Genomic DNA, 17,298 nt, shown 5'->3' with positions numbered 1-17,298 from the left:
GAAATAATATTATTTCTTGAGGGAAGGAAAAAAATAATATACTAAAATTTAAGAAACACTGTAATACTGATAAGACGAAGACAGGATAGCTTGTTATGAAACATAACACTGAGAAGTATTAAGATAGTTAACTTATAAAAGTAGCAATACAACAAGATAGCATTGTTTCCAGCATGAGACCAGGCGTTCAACTAACTACAACGTAAACTCATCCGCGTCTTTGTTAGACTCTGAGAGAAAATTCTCCAGGAGTGAGATGATGTTGTTTAAGGACTGAAAAAAGGTGGCGGGATGTTTGGTGGATGGATCAGACAAGCAGAACTTTCACCCAGGAGACCAATGTTTGTGTCTTAAAGTTACAATCGTGATGTTTGTGACGTGTTTTTTGTATTCATGTTACACAGTTTCCTGTCGTTATTTTAAGCCCAACCCATGATTTTTTTTCCCGAAACCGTACAAAGTGTTTTTGTTAGCTAAACCTAAGCCAGTATATTTTTGTTTAAATTGACACCATTAATCATGCATTTACTGTAGGCCACCCAGTACGTTAGGAAGTGAAGGGGTGTTAGTGTGTTTGTGAGGAGTTGGATTGACACGTGTTGAACATTTAAAGGGGTGTCATTATTTACAATGAACCAATACTATTTCAGCATCAGAGCAGGTGTAGATGAGAGACGCGTCAGCTGACCTCCCTGCTCCTCTGTGCTCTCTACGTGTTTGTCAGAGATGTCTCCAGTTCGACCCGGACTGCACGGTGTGGAGCGCCAAGCAGCAGATCATCTGCTCCCTCAGCGAGCCGCTGTGGGACACCTACAACTACGGCCTCTTCCAGCCGGCTGGAGATGGACGGGACGCCAAGTTCCTGGAGGAGGAGAGGGCCCTGCGAGACTACTCGCAGACCTTTGAGAAAGGGGTGCCCTACCTGGAGGTATGGAGGTGGGAATAGTGGGAGAGGGACGTGCAGGACCATAGCCAGGACTTACTGGGGTCATGAGTTCAAGTATCCCACGAGCACCAACATCCCCTAAGTTATTCTGACTCGATGCCAAAGATGAAAAACGTTTCGTTTCACAGTCAACTGTTCAGTTGTGTCGTCTATAAACTGTATTTCCCCAAAAATATAAATGTTTTCAGAGACTTCGCCATTTTTCTAGGAATAACAAGCTAGTGGGGAAATACTTGATGTATTCATGTGTTAGCCTAAAAGTTAAATTGAAATATACTTTCAAAATGCAGTGAAATCATCTTAAAATATCTAAAAAGTGTTGCAACAACTCCTCACATTTCCATTAAAGTCACTTTCCTTAGTGGTAGCAACTGCCCTGACTGAGTGGAATAAAATGCAGCATTGCTGTCATCACCAAATGCAGGAAACAAGCTAAACATCTTTGTGTGCATTTTTATTCTTTTAAAGCTTCCGTTGTTTGATGACATTAACTTCTGTACGGCATCCTACTTTGAAAATGTTATTGCACGTAATGAAGTAAAAACCAGAAGAAACGTTCTCCAATTTCAGACAAACAACTCACAGCTTACTTTTTTATTTGAATCCCCATGTTCAACACAGTAAATGAACCAATCTCGACAAACATAATATCCACCTCGTGGACTTAATTACATTTTGTGTTTGGCGTAACCCACAAATTATATTATATTTCTCCACTTTTTAGGCAGTGGGTTGTGAGATGACATCAATATGAGTTTGTCACGCTGTGATACAATTATCTCACAGTGCCCTCTGGTGGTCCAGCGGCTGTAAATGTTGACTCTCCGGGTGGGGCGGTATCCCAGACTTAGGGTTTGGCTTCAAACCAGAGTGTTTACATTCTTGACAAGGTTCCAGATGAAGCTGCTCGACAGCCAAATGCATCTCACTGACCGTATGTATTTATATCACAAGTAAGGGCATTTTGAATGACTTCAGTGCTCGCCTTGGACCAGTATTCAGTGGTATCGAGTAGTTTCTGGATAGTTTAGTTCTTACCGTGGGCCACTATTTTTCAGATGAAACTAGTATCAAGTATTAGGCTGGTTGCTCCTTCCTGCTGGCCAACCACACCCCTGATGGTTGAAATATGCAGCTGTTCTTTGCTGTCTGAGGCGCAGCATGTGTGCAGAGTGGAGAAGGGTCTAAACCCCTAACAGGCGGGCCGCGGGAAGACGCTTATAGACAGACTCTTATATGTAAATTATTCCTGCAACCAGGTCAAAAGCAGTAAGTCTCATGTTCAGTGACAAGAAAATCAACGCTTTGAAGCGCCGCCACGAGACCAAGCACATGCAAACGGACGGATTTGCATCCAAAATTAAAGCACAGGAAATAAACCTAAGAGCCCAATTTGATCAGAACCGTAACACAATTAACTGACCGACAGTGATGTTACAGAGAGGAGAAATGAGCTGAAACAAGTGGTTTAATATCCACAGATAAAGTCCCTGCACCCACATTTTTCCTTTTAGATGACAAGAAAATAATATCTTGGCTCTTTTGCTTGACATCGCTTGATGCCAGAATAAACTGAATTTAAAGCTGCAGGACAATTCAGCTGAATTGATTTTTCTAAAATGTAGTACTTTACTTTAAGAGTCACATTTTTCTATAGCTTTCTGTTTTAAATCCAGCTTTTATTTGACTAGAAATAAGGGAAGATAATATATTTATCGTTAGAGTATGTATTATTTATAATTAATCCAGTTTAGTTGGAATATCTGTAGGAATAAATATTGTTTGGATGTTATTCAACTTAACTTTCTTTAATTTGAGTCAGTTTTTGATTACATACAGATGTTAATACAACTGTTGGCTACTTCAATACATATGGCACAACATCATATGGCACACTTTTTGACATTATTGTGCTGTGTCGGACCTTTGCACGAGACAATTCTCTCTAACTGGACCTCGCTAAATTTTAGTTGAATACCTCTGGTCTAAACCTTTAAGACCGACAATGAAAACACTACAAAATACTGCTGCCTAAATATAGCATTTACAAAGAATAAAACACAAATATTTAAACAATATGCACCCTGCCAGGATGATTATCAATAAGTACAATATTGCTGTGGTTCCAAGAAAACAGCCTTAGTTCACACATCTGGTTGGTAAAAGATATTTAATAACCTTTAAAACATAATTGTCATTAACTTTATTGTGGCAGCCGTTTTGCGTCTATACAGTTTCTATTTTAATACCAACTTCATAGATTTAATTTGTGTTATTTCCTCTATTCCACCATGAAACTCAACTGTGCTGCAGCATGACGATGAATCACAGTTTTCACACGTATCTTTTTTCTGGTCCTCAGTTTAGGTACAAAACCAGAGTATATAAACAGACGAATCTGGACGAAAAGGCGCTCTCCAAACTCAGCACAAAGGTATTTATTCTGTGCTCATTGAATCGTGTTGGTGCACACATTTCCACTCACACATTATTTTCCTCCTCCCATCCTCAGGCCAGTCTGAAGAAGTTCCTGGAATACATTCAGACTGGAGCAATAGAGAAAATGGCAAAAGTCCTCGATAAAGGTCTTGATTCAAATTTTCATGACCCTGACAGTGGAGGTACGTTTGTTATATCTGATAATATGTTGACCATGGATTAAATCTTTGATTTCAAAGATGTATACACTTACACTTACACTTTTCTACTTGCCCTCCTTGCTGCCCCGTTCCCCTTCTGCGGGTCAGAGACCCCGCTCTCTATAGCCATGCAGTCGGGCCTGCTGATGGAGGGCATCAAATTGCTGGTTCAGGGCGGCGCTCATTTGGATTTTAGGAGCAGAGATGGCTTCACACCGGTGCACAAAGCTGTTAGGGCTCACAATCACGCTGGGCTGCTGGTAAGGACTTTGAATAAATGTTGCATATATATTGAATGATTATAATAAGAATTGATATGGTTCAGGCACAGTCACATACACATCTCATATACACATTATTTAATGTAGACGTGATTAGATTGAAAGACGATTAGAAACGTGACAGTTCTTAAATACTGTAGACATGCAACTACTGGTGAGTTACTTTTCTTTAAACAGTGCACTTGCAATTGCGAACAGAGGATTTTGCCTCGTGGGAGCGCTGTTTTGAAATGTTTCTGCCAGGAAATATATTATTTTCTCAATACCTACTTCAGTTTCAACATGCAGTATAACGCTGTTGTATATATGAGAGCAAATGTTAAATAATCAAACTATGTATACATAGGATCAAACCAGACATTATCACAATGGCTTAGTATCATTCTATGTATGCCGTGGGTTGAATTGATCAGCAGTAGCACCAGTGAAATAAGGTCCAGCCATTTGCCCAATTCTCTCTTTTTCCTGTATTTATTACTTTGTTTGTTTCTCAGCTTTCTCACGGCAGGCATAGTTTGCACATCCATCGTTTTTCTTTGCTCTCTCCTCACCAGGCTCTCTTGTCCCTTGGAGCATCTCCAAACTACAAAGACCGCTGTGGCCTGACCCCGCTGTACCACACTGTACTGACAGGGGGCGACACTTCCTGCTGTGAGACCTTGCTGTATTACCGGGCGAAGCTGGGGACGAGGGATGAGAATGGCTGGGAGGAGTCCCATCAGGTACCAATATACTGTTGGTAATTTTTGTCCTTTCACATGTTCACACTCAGCATCTTTAGTCTTTGTCTCTCCTCATTTAACTTAAGCAACGCACCAACATGTCCCGGTCTGATCTCTGTCATGTACCATCGCCCTCCGTCCCTCTCAGCATTTTCTCACACTCCTCTTGTATCTCCATTCTCTCTCCTTCCTCCCCTCCTTGTCTCTTTCCATAGCACAGGGATGAAGAAGAGTTTGGAATGGAAGAAATACATAAGGTACCCTTCATCCAACCATCCCATCATCATCCCCGCCAACCTTTTAGAGGCAAAAGCACTAAGAACCATGATGTGAAAACAAATGCAGATAAACTGAATGAAGTGACTGACTCCATAGTTTCCTTCAACCTGTTTGAATCTGGGTCATCTCACGCTCAGTCCAGTGCAGAAAGAGCATTGAATACTATCTCTTTCTAACTGTAGATGCGTGTGAATTGCCTACGTTACGTCTCTGTGACATTCTGGCACATTTGTGTTTGTGCAGCAAGCTGGTTGTCATGGTGTTTTATTTTGGTTTAGTCGTGCTCTTGGTTTTCTTTCTTTACTTTGTACATATCTTGTGATATTTATGTCTCTGCAGAAAAACATGAGGAAACCTCTCAGGCCGCTGAAGGCTCATTTCTTTTATGTGAACACTTTTGGTTTTCTTTCTTTTTCATCACAGTGCAGTGTAATTGTCTCTGATGTGTTTTTCTGTGAGAGTAATTATGTATTTAAATGTGGATGCAAGACAATATCTTCCTTCAATTCTAATTGTTTCTCTTTCACAATATATTTCATCTCCCCTTTTCTGCCTAATTTTATTCTTCTGAAACTGTCATATATAAATCACCTTCCTCACTTTAACATGTCTATTTCTATACTTTTGAATTTTGACGATTTGTGGATATTTCTATCACACTATTGGCACTTTAAGGCTTGCCAGAATGGTTTTGCACAGCACTTGGAGCATCTGTTGTTTTATGGGGCAGACACCTCCTCTCAAAATGCCTCAGGGAACACTGCACTTCACATTTCTGCCCTGTACAACAAGGCAAGTATGGAAATAGATACCCTCATATGAAACTATGATGACCATGATTACTACTGCTGTTCTTGTTAAAGATGTTAACAAATCACTTTCTCTCTGTGAATAATCAGGAAAGCTGTATCCGCGTTCTTCTGTACAGGGGAGCGAATAAGGAGGCAAAGAACAAGCTTGGTCAGACCCCTTTTCAGGTCAATGGTTTATATCAATTATCATGTTTTCAAAGTGAAATTGCATTAAATTGCATTTTTTTGAGCAGCTTTAATCAACAGTTTGAACAGCAGTTAACACAAGAGAACAAAAAAAAGCATTAATTACAATGGCTTGACTAATTACATCTTATTTTGTTTTGTTGTGTGTTTTCAGTTAGCTATAATGTCTGGTCACTTTGAACTTGGTGAAATCATCAAAAACCACAAAGACTCTGACGGAGGTAAGCTGTTGTGCCTCGTCTCAGGGGGCGAGTGAGTGTTTCAGTCCCACACCTGCTTTTCTTTGTACTTTCCTGAAAGTATCATGGATTTTTTTCCCTTAACAATCTACCTAATTCCTCCCTCCATTTCCTCCTGTCACATCGAACCCCACTGCCCTTCCTCACTTCCTACTCCTTCTTCCTCCCCACCTCTGATCCCTCACCCGTTAACCTCACGCCTCCCATCTTCAGTGCCCTTTTTGGAATCGCCAAAGTATGTTCCCAAGCGAAAAGAGAGCGCCCACACTCTGCCTCTCCCCTCACTTCATTCCCACCCCCTGCTGCGCGCTAACAGCGATAACTCCATGACCCAGTCTGACCCCCTGGCCCTGCCCAACAAGGCTGCAACCAATCCCAAGCCGGGACAGGTACTGAGGACCATTAGGTGGATGCTCATCTGCTGATCTTTGTGATGATATGCTTTGCTGGTGTTGCATTTCTTTTTCAGTCTTTGACATCGAGTAAGTTACAGGATCAGCTTTGACGTTCTGTCCATGTGGGACTTGTATGTTTCAGCAGGGCCAACGCAGGGCCTCCATTGGCATGAGAAGCTCAAGCAGCCCCAGAAGTCGTACTCGCTCTCCATCCCGGGGTAGAGGAGGCCAAAGTGACACAGAGGAGAGGCACCGGCAGCCAAGAGGCAGGCAGGGGTAAGGAGGGAAGATGGACCGTGTGTATGAAGATAGGGAGAGAGGGTGATTCTTATTCTGAGCAGGTCCTTTGAGGCCATCCACTAGCAGGGTTCACTAAATCTCCAGTTACCATCTGCTGTATGCAGAAAAAATACTATTTATGTCTCAGATGCATACTGTATACTATTATTAGGTGCAAGAATGTCACATATTTTAAGCGTGTTATAGATGGACATTGTTGTCCTGCAGGGTAAAATAAATAGCGGAGCTCCTCACAACCCGAAAGAGGTTTTTAAAATGTTATATGGTGACGCTATTGCTCTGTTAAGACCACGCTGGTGGGACTGCGAGGCTTTACAGTTGTGTTTACAATGACAGATGCTGATGTTCACCTTTTTAGTTTAGCATGTTAGCATGCTAACATTGATAATGAGGACTAAACACAAAGTTGAGGCTGATGGGAAGGCTATTATAGCTTTGCCTGTGTTTAATCATAAACAAAAGTACGTCAGTCTAGATTAAAGTTGTGGACTGACAGACAGATCGACATTTTTAACTCTTCTATTCCTTCTCGATCTTTTGGTTAAAAATAAAATTACAAAATGTATTGCTCTAAAAATTAAATACTAATTCCTTCTATACTAAGTTGCATACTTTTTTTTAGCATTCATTAATTGATTGTGTACTAACTGCCCTAATAGCGTGTACTTTATATTAGAGCAACGTTAAAATTGTTAGCACTTTCCACATATCTGACATACAGTTCAATTGAATACTGAACATTTTGTAAACACACTTTGTCTTACTTGTTTTTCCACAGTGTGCAGCACAGTCTCATCTCCTGTCTCTTGTCTTACCTCCGTAGTGCAACCTCAGCGGGCAGTGTTGAAGGTCAGATGAAGCGTATGTATAGCGCAGTGCCAGGGCGGATGTACGCAGCCATTCGGGCCTACTCTGCTAGCGGAGACAAAGAGCTCTCACTTAAAAAAGGCGACAGAGTTAAAGGTGAGATAAAGCCAATTTACAAATAGTCGATTATGAGATTACTGTGTATGAAAAACTTGCACGAGACATAAATCTATTCATGTGGTTGTTTGAGGACAATTAGCTGAATGTTCTCAACTGCAGAGGATTTTAAGTAACTGCAAAGATCCTGTTCTTCCAGTGCAACTGCAACAGTTTAATGCCAGACATTTGTTCTTAACTGTATATAAAACATCAACAGCAATAGGAGATGTTCATGAGGGAATAGCGGATCGCAAACAAGAGAAATGAGAAGCAGCAGTCATCACAAAGCAATACATGTTCCTCTCCATTCTCAGTGGAGTGTTCAACGTTATTATTAAAAAATGTCTTGGGGTAAACAAGGAAGGTTGAGGGAAAGACACATTACAGTGTAAGAGTTTGTGACAAACAATTTACAAGCCAAATGAAGGTATATGCATCTTTCTATACTATCGGTTTATCTGTTTATCTTTCTGTCTCAGTGTTAAGTGTAGGAGAAGGGGGTTACTGGGAAGGAACAGCGAAAGGTCGCACCGGCTGGTTTCCCTCAGACTGTGTAGAAGAGATGGCGGCGCTCAGCAAAGAGAGTCGACCAGGTAAGACAAAACCAGTTGGAGACCTCTCTTTTGTTTTTAATTATTTATGTATATTTTAAAATAATTTTGATGTTTTTGAGCTAACTCTCATAGGACACATAACAGTAATAGTAAATAGCACATAGATTGGAGAGGAAATGGGTTACATACTCCCTCAGGCTGGAATTGCCGAAGTCACTGTAACACCCAGCACACACTCATGTTTACCAGCTGCTCCTTTTGCAGCATGTACAGCACATAAATTAACTTGTCTCATGTTTTCACAGCTGCACAAACTATATGCCATGTAGACAACTGGGTGTAAATAAAATTGATTAATCTGTGCGTTGCGCTACTAAAGACACAATATGACTACAAAATGGTGGAGAAGGTGTCATGGGGGAAGCTGAAGGTTTAAATCGAGCATATGTTTTGCCTGCGTGTGCCTTGCAGAGACGCGCAGTGAGAAAGCCAAGAGGAAGCTTTTCCGTAACGTCACTGTTGGAGCCTACGATGGCACTGATGGCCCCAGGTAAGAAAAGTTGCTCTGGCCCTTACGGGTGATCGGTCGGTAAGTTAGTTGGGAAAGTCTAAACTGCTGGAAAAGCGTAAATGTGTTTGTCTGCTGTCTTGTGACGTTTCAAATTGTAACCAACTTTTCTCCCAATGCATGCTGGGATAGGCCGTAGCACTTTCCTGATACTAGTTTAGACAATAGATGGACTCACAAAACAGGGATGAACTTGATTGGCTGCCGCCTCTAATATAGTTTAGCTGAGGATTGTCACATGAGCGTGGGCAGCCACTGCACTGACTCCTCTGTGGGTTTATTGCTGTAAGGAAAGACTGTGAGGCTATTTAAGGTGATTGAAATAGTTGACACACAGGAGGTTCACGTGTGTGTGTGCGTGCACGCTCACTCGTTTCGCCTGTTGTGCTTTTATATCATCCTGACTGCCGCTTGTCTGTTTTCTCTATGTTGCTGTGTGAACGCGTCAGCGTTGGAAGCACAAAGAGCAGCCATGTCATTTTCAGCTCTGCCCCTTTTGGCTCCACCAGACAAATGCACTTGTCTCTTTGATTCACCCAGCCACATGCCTCTCTCTCTCTCTCTCGTCTGTTGTTGCTTGTTTGCGCTGAACACAATAATACCATAACGAAAGGTAGAGGGTCGGTGGGGGGGTTACTTCTCCTCCATGGCATTTGTCTGAAAGCTGCAGCTCATGGGCAGCTGCAGCGGCGTATTTTAAAGCTGTGCTTGTTTGTTTGAGAGTTGGTGTGCATCTGAATATGCCTGTGTGTCTTTGCGTGTATGTACATCATCCTGCTGATGAGTCATGAGGAGGCTGAGACACCAAGCAACGGTTATGGGTCCCAAGGCTAGTGAGACTTACCAGTCGCCACCCCAGGGTTTTACAGCCTCTTTCACATTGAAGCTGACGTACCCTTGTGCTGAGCCACTGCCACTGTCATCACAAAAAGCCATTCGCTTTAATGCAGCTGCGCTTGTGTTCTTAATGGAAATAGCAGCCACTGGGGATATATTACCTGTGCTAAGCTGGTTAAGCATAATTGCAGCACTGTGGTGAAGTGGTGCTCAATTAAGAGCAAGGTGATCCGGAGCATGTTCCCTCTCTGCAGCTAGGCATTTGGGAGAATGTCAAATACTATTTCAGCGAGCTATAGAGAGAGAGAGAGAGGCAGAGTGTTTGTCAGCCTGTTTGGTGATGCCAGCTCTGCTTTAGAGGAGAGGAGGGAATGACAGGAAAGTTATCAAATGTGCGTGTGAGTAAATCCATGGTGAGAACGAGCTGTTAGTATATCTGTGATACACCAGTCAGTGGATGTGCAATTCAAGCACTGTCTCTCCCTGTGCCGCCTCATATTTGTACCCATCCCCCGCATCCCCACACCGCAAATTCAGCTCTCCATTTCCTTCTATTCTGCAGCCAAACCCTCTTCGTGTCATGTACCAGCACACACCATACACTCTCTCCCTGTTGGGATAATTGCTGGTATTCTCTCTCTCTCTCTCTCTCTCTCTCTCTCTCTCTCTCTCTCTCTCTCTCTCTCTCTCTCTCTCTCTCTCTCTTTCATTCACATTGTCTTTCTCTTGTCTAAAGTATGCGGGGTGCACACCATCGCGCTGTCTCTCTCCTCGTTCCCCACCTCTCTCGCTCTCTCCTCCACTCTCGCGGCGCTCTCCGGCTGAGCTCTCGCTGGAAGACCGGGAGCAGGAGGAGGGAGGAGAATGGAGGGAGGAGGATGGAGGGAGGAGGGAGGTGGTTGAGAGTGTGCGCGAAAGAGGAGGGGGGTGGGGGGACATGGCAATGGGGGGTTGCGGAGAGAGAGATCTCTCTCTCTCCCTCTCTTCTTCGTGGCCGTCACTGGGCCCCAGAAACAGGAGCGTGTGGTTCATTTACAGGTAGCGGCTGTTTCCTCATTCATTGGCTGGCTATGGATGTGAGGAGAGGACAATGGAGAGAGGGGAGAGGTAGATGATGCTATTGAGAGGCCGTGCCTTTTCAAAGACAGACTAATAAGCTATGTATTTTTGTGGCTGTGTGTCTCTAAATGTGCGTGTGGATATATGTGCGTCCGTCTCGGATGTGTATTTTTTCTATGCATGTGAATATCTGTGGTACGGAAGTGGCTATTGAATGGAGACTGCAGTCTGTTTATTTCTGTGTTTTCCTCCCGTGTGTCTCTGAACGCTGTGTGCGTGTGTGTTAGTGCATGAAAGGGAGCACATATTGATGCATTTCAGTCAGACAGTGTGGGTGTATTTCATTCTCTTTGAGTCATGATTTCTTTAAGCAGATATTTTTCATTCACCAGGACTTCCCATTTATTTCGGTCCCTTTTAAGATTTGTATTGCCACATTTCCGATTTTTTTATGCATCCCAGTGTATCATTAAGAATGTGGTTATTTTGTCTGTACAGGATGAAAGTGAATAAGTGAATGAAAGAATGTGGTTTGTCAGTTCCTTTCAAGCTCGAATTTGAGATACCATTTATTTCTGAGCATGTCTGTGTGCATGCATTTGTGTTTATAAGTGTGTGCATGTGACTATATACACTGAATGAAATATACGTGTTTTCACTTATAAGTGTATACGTCATAGTGCTTAATTGCTGTGGGAGTATCTCTCCTGTACCTATATTTGTACTGTTCATCTATCACGTCTCCATCCACAGTGTCTGTCACCAACACCTATCATGTGCCTCACTTGTGTTGTGTGGATATAGTCCCCACATAGCCAGTCTATCTGCATGTACATGCAGCAGGTTAACGGTTAAAAATCTGCCTTTTTCCTCAGTAATTGTGGGTAGAAGAGAGGATGACTCAGGAGGGTACATAATAACTCTGGTCTCTTATAGGCTTACAGCTTTATTGCAGCCAGTTCAGACAGAATGTGTCTTACAAGCCTACAGGAATTAACCAGGGACGTTGCAATTTGTATGGCTCTAATTGGTGGCAATAGTGGTCAATGTGGTGACGGACAAGTTAAATAGTTTTACATATGTGAAGGAAATCAGGTATGTTGCAAGCAACACAACTCCGACCACCTGGAGGACCAAAGCAGGCCACATTTCCCCTTGTTGAAGTGGATGGATGAAGAGCCCAATGGATTTGTCCACCCACTCTTTGCTACTTTGATCCTCAGAGAGGGTAAGCATGGTGGAGGACAGGGTGAGAGAAAAAGGAATGAGGTGTGAGGAGCAGATGGCTGGAAGGCGGCTCTGCGTTGGCGAAACAGTAACATTGATGGAGAACACACAAGGGATGGACCTCAGTAGGGGAAACTAGCGATCGTCTGTTCAGTGCTAAAGTTACAACTTGGTGTCGAAGTCTGGATCTTCAGGCCTGCAGGCTAATGCTCATGACTCTGCTGTACCTCTGTGATCTGTGATTCTACAGCCAAACTTTATTACATGCTCTTGAATACACAAAACCTTGCTGGGTCTGTACTGTAAGAGGCGGCGTGGAATATTCTAGTACTGCTTTTGATATTTTAGGACTTGTATACACATGGGTGTTTCACACGTGATGGAGGCAGAATGAATGTTGGTGAGTGGTCCAGTCGTATGGTCCCCCAGTCGTGGAAAATATTTAAATATGCTGCCTAAAACTTAAAAATAAATCAAAATGTTGGCATTTATAAATGTTGCATTGTGGGTTTTCTTTAGGGTTAGATGGGCGAGTTACCCTGCAGAGCCGATTGTCATGAAACCAATGAAATGGTTGTGTTTAGTTTATGGACAGATAAGGTTAGATTTAGCCTCACGGTGTTGGGTCTGTTGATTCAAGCGAAAGATAATTGAGATTGAGAATTTGTATTGAGCCCGAGAGCAGGCAATGCCTGACTTATTGGATTCATGCCTGAGAAATGAAGGTCCAGGTGTGAACGCACACACAATTCACCCCAAATTATTATTTGAAAGGGGGAGGAGGGTACATGGAATTTTAAAACAACATGTACATGATGTCATTGAGTATACCCTATGCTTTTCCCCATGCACTATTGGGAGTCAAACCATCCCTTTAGATAGAGACAATTCTTCCACCACCATCCTGTTCACTCACAGTTCATCCCTTATAGGAAATCAAATCCTTAGATTTGATTTCAGTTGGATTGTCAGTTTGGTTTAAGTTGAAGAGCACATACTAACACTGAAATGAGCTGCTTAGGAAAGAAATATCTGGAATTCCTCTTAAATCATACAGCTCTGCTCAAGCCCCAGGCTCTCTAACATAACCAGGGTGAATTGACATTGTTAGAAAGTCAAGTCCCGAAATGAGTCATGAGATGTGGCTGTGTGTGGCAGTGTGGAGTCCATTTAAAACCAGTCCTACATTAGAGAAAGGGTTGTAAAGCAGCTTGGCCAAAAGTCCCAGACATGGCATTAATGAAGGATCTTGCCGGAGCGAGCTGTTACACTACTCCAACAGTCCTATGTTGAGATCGCATCAAATCTGTGATCATTACTGCCCTCTGAGGCTGTGGTCTCTTAGCAAGAGGAGCTGTTTGTGGAGGAAGCTCAGAGGCCTGTCCGATGTCTTCATGTCCATGATGTGTCATGTATGACCGGCAGTGGTGCGCTGGGCTCGGTGAAACGGGATCCTTGTAAAAGCTGGCAGAGGCAGTGAAAGCTAATGCAGCAATTTAGGTGCAGTTGGAAGTTTCCATTATGATTGAAATGTATGTGCACATTTATCTCATATGCCATTCCCATCAAGTCCAGTGCTTGTCAGCTCTGGCGGGATTAGTCCATAGTATAGAACGTCATCTCATATACACTTCCTCCCATTGTGACACTAACTGTATCCCTGACATCAACCCTTTTGTGCACCAGCGCTTTTTTGTATGACATTCTCAAGCCAACCTCTTTTGCTGCAGTGTGATATCATAATGTGATGCAGTATAGCTGTTTTACACACTCAGAAAAGGCTTTATTTGCATGACAATAACACTTTTGTGTTGATCAAGTCATACAGCTCTGTTCCTCCCCTATTCTCTGTAATTTTCTCCCTCTCTCTCCATATCCTCTTTTCCCCTTCCCCTCTGCTCCTATTTCACTCTTTCTAAGTGACTACATCATTAAGGAGAAGACAGTGCTCCTACAGAAGAAAGACAATGAAGGCTTTGGCTTTGTGCTTAGGGGAGCCAAAGGTGAGCCTCTTCAGCCAAATGTACCTCGTATGTTTCTGTCTCTACAGTTTTATCAGTCTGATATGCTCTTTTTCTCTCTTTATATCCCTCTCCCCTTCCTCATTTTCAAATCCATGTTCTTGTTATCTGTGTCCACTCATGCTCATCTTTTTGTCTTCGGTCCTCTGCAGCTCAGACTCCCATAGAAGAGTTCACTCCAACGCCAGCGTTCCCCGCGCTGCAGTATCTGGAGTCTGTCGATGAGGGGGGCGTAGCCTGGAGGGCGGGCCTGAGGATGGGGGATTTCCTCATCGAAGTAAGTACAAGCGGCATTTTGGACTAACATTCACACTGAACCTGAGGCACTATTTTACAGATTGAGTGAGGGATTCAAATTCTACTTAAAATTAAAGTGCTTTTCCCACTAATGAATGCAACAAGTGAAAGCATTTACCTCAGAGAGTGTCACGACCTATTACAGGATATGTAGCACATGAAAAAGACATCGACCAAGCAGTCTGAAGATGAGTGGGTACACCACAAAACTAGACTTCATTACAAAGTAACTTCTAGGATGCATCACACTGATCACTGGTTACTATTCCTCAAAACGTTACCCACACATGTTGCCACCTTACAGCAAGAAGAGTCAGTGTTCATCCCCTGGGCCTTTCTGTGTGACGTGTGCATGTTCTTTGTGTTTGCGATTGTGCTCTGGTTTCCTTCAACCACCAAACCATATATCCTCGCTGGGCTGTAAATGTGGGGCGTCAGTTTAGGCATCCAGCGTGAAACCTATGCCCTTTCATATTTCTATACCTGTTTAGGCAGCAACTTTCTGGCCATTTTGTACATGTTCAAGTTCCTGTTAGTTGGATAAAAAAAACTTAGTTTTAAAAATTGTGAATGCCAAACCTCTGTTAAAGCAGACAGATCTGCTGATTAGTATTCAAACTAATATGAGTCACTTATGTAGCTGCCCAAGCCTTTGTAAGTGTGATTTAATGTAGTCGCTGCCTGAATTTCTGGTACATTCGTCCAAAACAATGGAAGATTATATATGTTGAAGAAAAGTCTTTGACAACTGCAGAAATGCCAAATAAGATACAGATTCTTTCAAGATTCTTTCTTCAGCTCATCAGCTCATTCTTCATTTATTCCTCCCATGTCTTTGTGTCTGTAAGGTGAACGGCCATGATGTAGTGAAGGTCGGCCACCGGCAGGTGGTCAACATGATCAGACAGGGCGGCAACAGTCTTATGGTGAAAGTTGTGATGGTTGCTCGAAACCCGGAACTGGAGGACACTGCTCGGAAGAGAGGTACGAGTCAAACTTTCCCTGTGTGACATTTCCATCCTACGTTTGTGATGTAAAGATATCTGTTGCAATGTGGTTGTCAATGGTGACTGCGTGTTTATACGAGAAGACTAAACATTGAGTTTGCATTTGCCTGGTTTTCCTTGGCAGCCCCGCAGCAGACTAAAAGACTGACTCCTCCTGCCATTGCCCTGCGCTCCAAGTCAATGACATCAGAGCTGGAAGACATGGGTAAGGTGATAGGGGGTCTGAAAAGAACTTGTAAAAAGAAAAAAAAAGGATTATAGTCCCCACAAGCTTTTTTTTCAGGGGCATCACGTTTGAATATCAGCTTCTCTGCAGGATGATGGTCTATGGCACCATTAGAGAAACACATCATTAAATATGAACGTAAGATGATGCAGAGAGCCAAGAGAATAATCCAGTACTTGTGCAATATTTTTTTTTTCATTTGCAATACTTTGATGTGAAAGAAGCTTTTTGGTTAATTTGCACGTTTGTTATTACATATGAAGAGGAAAGGTTATTTTTAAACAGAATGAGAATTATACGGTGTGAAATTATACTGTTGCCGGTGCCGTCAGTTACAAACTGTTTTTTTTTTCTTCTTTTTCTTTTCAACCAAATGTGCTTCTGAATACAGTGGACAAAGGTGGGAGAATCACGGATTTGTGTGCTCTCATTGTTATTTCCGTCCCCATCACCATTCCTCTCATCACATCAGTAATCACATCATCACATGTGTCTGAGTATGTATTTCATCCAGCTATGTCATCTGCCTAATACACATGACTACACAGCAGTTCTAGTCACACCTAATTTATGTTTCCCAAATTATGCATGCTACAGCTGCGTCTCCATGGAAAAAGAAAGCAGGTGAATATCAGCCTTTATCATTACCCCTATCAGCCCCTGAGCTTTAATTAAAAGTTAGCCTGTTTGATGCTCCTTTCTCCCCCTCCTTTTTCAGAATATGATTCCTCTCTTGGTCCTGATAAGAAGAGGACCGTCTATCAGATGGCACTAAGTAAAAAATCACTCTCACCGCTCTTGTCATACTGTAAAAGGGTTTAAACCTTGAGGGGGCGGGAGGGAATCCTTCTTTTCCTGTTTCTGCCTCTATTTTATGTTCCCTCTCACTTTCTCTCTACATTTCTTTCCTGCCCTGCCCCTGCTTGATCTTTGTTTTAGATAAACTGGATGAAATCTTGGCTGCTGCCCAACACACTATTACACCAGACAACCAGGGCCAGAGGGGTCATGGAGGCAAGAGGGACCGGAGCAAGAGTATTGTTCCCAACGTCTCCAATGAGGTACTGTTGCTGATAATTTAATGGAGATTGTTCTAGTTTTGGTTGTTTCCATAATTTTTGGTCCTGCTGTTTTTTTTTACTCAATTTCCATATCTACAAAATATTAAATCATGTACAGTTATGAATCTGTGTCCCGTTCTCTTCCTTACCGCATTCACATACAACCAAGCTTCTCCTCTGATTTAGGTTAAAGCAGATATTTAGTCATGGAAGTGACTAATGCTAGAAAAGGTTTTCCATCCTTAAAGCAGCTCGGTCTACAGCTCTCTTTTATAGCTGTGTATGTTCTTCTGCGCTCACTGCACTTTACAGAAATTGATTGACAATGGACCAACCACACCAACAGTGTGAGTCAGTTTGTGTCTTTCCATTCTAATACTCAGACTGACCGGTTCTTCTATATTATATTCTCTATTGCATTATACTGTATATCAATATCAGGTTAACAGGCAACAACAGTTTGATTTGATAATGTGTTATTCATGTTTCCTCTTCTTCTTTTCAAATTCTCTGTTGCTCCCTTTTCAAAATGTGTTTCGACAATTGAAGCAACCCTATGAGCATCAGTCATCAGGGAGTATGGTGCAGCCCGGACCAGGTTTTGGCTACAATCAAGCTCATTTTCAACCCGGCCACACTCAGCATGCAGTCATGATACGTCAAAAATCTATTGGTA

The 17,298-nt window shown here is 42.5% G+C and overlaps 1 protein-coding gene across 1 annotated transcript in view; it reads left to right on the top strand.

Moving 5' to 3' along the window:
- LOC137789232 (SH3 and multiple ankyrin repeat domains protein 1-like) overlaps positions 1-17,298 on the top strand; it is a 36,308-nt gene that overhangs the window by 12,303 nt on the left and 6,707 nt on the right. The window contains exons 3-25 of the mRNA XM_068582577.1: positions 725-928; positions 3,309-3,380; positions 3,459-3,567; positions 3,694-3,845; positions 4,421-4,588; positions 4,804-4,845; positions 5,543-5,659; positions 5,767-5,844; positions 6,020-6,086; positions 6,318-6,493; positions 6,642-6,775; positions 7,623-7,762; positions 8,245-8,358; positions 8,791-8,869; positions 13,931-14,013; positions 14,184-14,308; positions 15,177-15,312; positions 15,460-15,540; positions 15,953-15,961; positions 16,159-16,185; positions 16,280-16,336; positions 16,501-16,622; positions 17,172-17,295. Of these exons, the coding sequence (XP_068438678.1) occupies positions 725-928; positions 3,309-3,380; positions 3,459-3,567; positions 3,694-3,845; positions 4,421-4,588; positions 4,804-4,845; positions 5,543-5,659; positions 5,767-5,844; positions 6,020-6,086; positions 6,318-6,493; positions 6,642-6,775; positions 7,623-7,762; positions 8,245-8,358; positions 8,791-8,869; positions 13,931-14,013; positions 14,184-14,308; positions 15,177-15,312; positions 15,460-15,540; positions 15,953-15,961; positions 16,159-16,185; positions 16,280-16,336; positions 16,501-16,622; positions 17,172-17,295 (2,416 nt within the window). The remainder of the gene's footprint in view (positions 1-724; positions 929-3,308; positions 3,381-3,458; positions 3,568-3,693; positions 3,846-4,420; positions 4,589-4,803; positions 4,846-5,542; positions 5,660-5,766; positions 5,845-6,019; positions 6,087-6,317; positions 6,494-6,641; positions 6,776-7,622; positions 7,763-8,244; positions 8,359-8,790; positions 8,870-13,930; positions 14,014-14,183; positions 14,309-15,176; positions 15,313-15,459; positions 15,541-15,952; positions 15,962-16,158; positions 16,186-16,279; positions 16,337-16,500; positions 16,623-17,171; positions 17,296-17,298) is intronic.

This window comes from Clinocottus analis, unplaced genomic scaffold (genome assembly GCF_023055335.1).
Source record: "Clinocottus analis isolate CAN_PGR_092001 unplaced genomic scaffold, fCliAna1.0.p SCAF_19, whole genome shotgun sequence".
NCBI lineage: Eukaryota > Metazoa > Chordata > Actinopteri > Perciformes > Cottidae > Clinocottus > Clinocottus analis.
The sequence above is the reverse complement of the archived record's forward strand: the minus strand, read 5'-3'. Positions and strand labels throughout refer to the sequence as shown.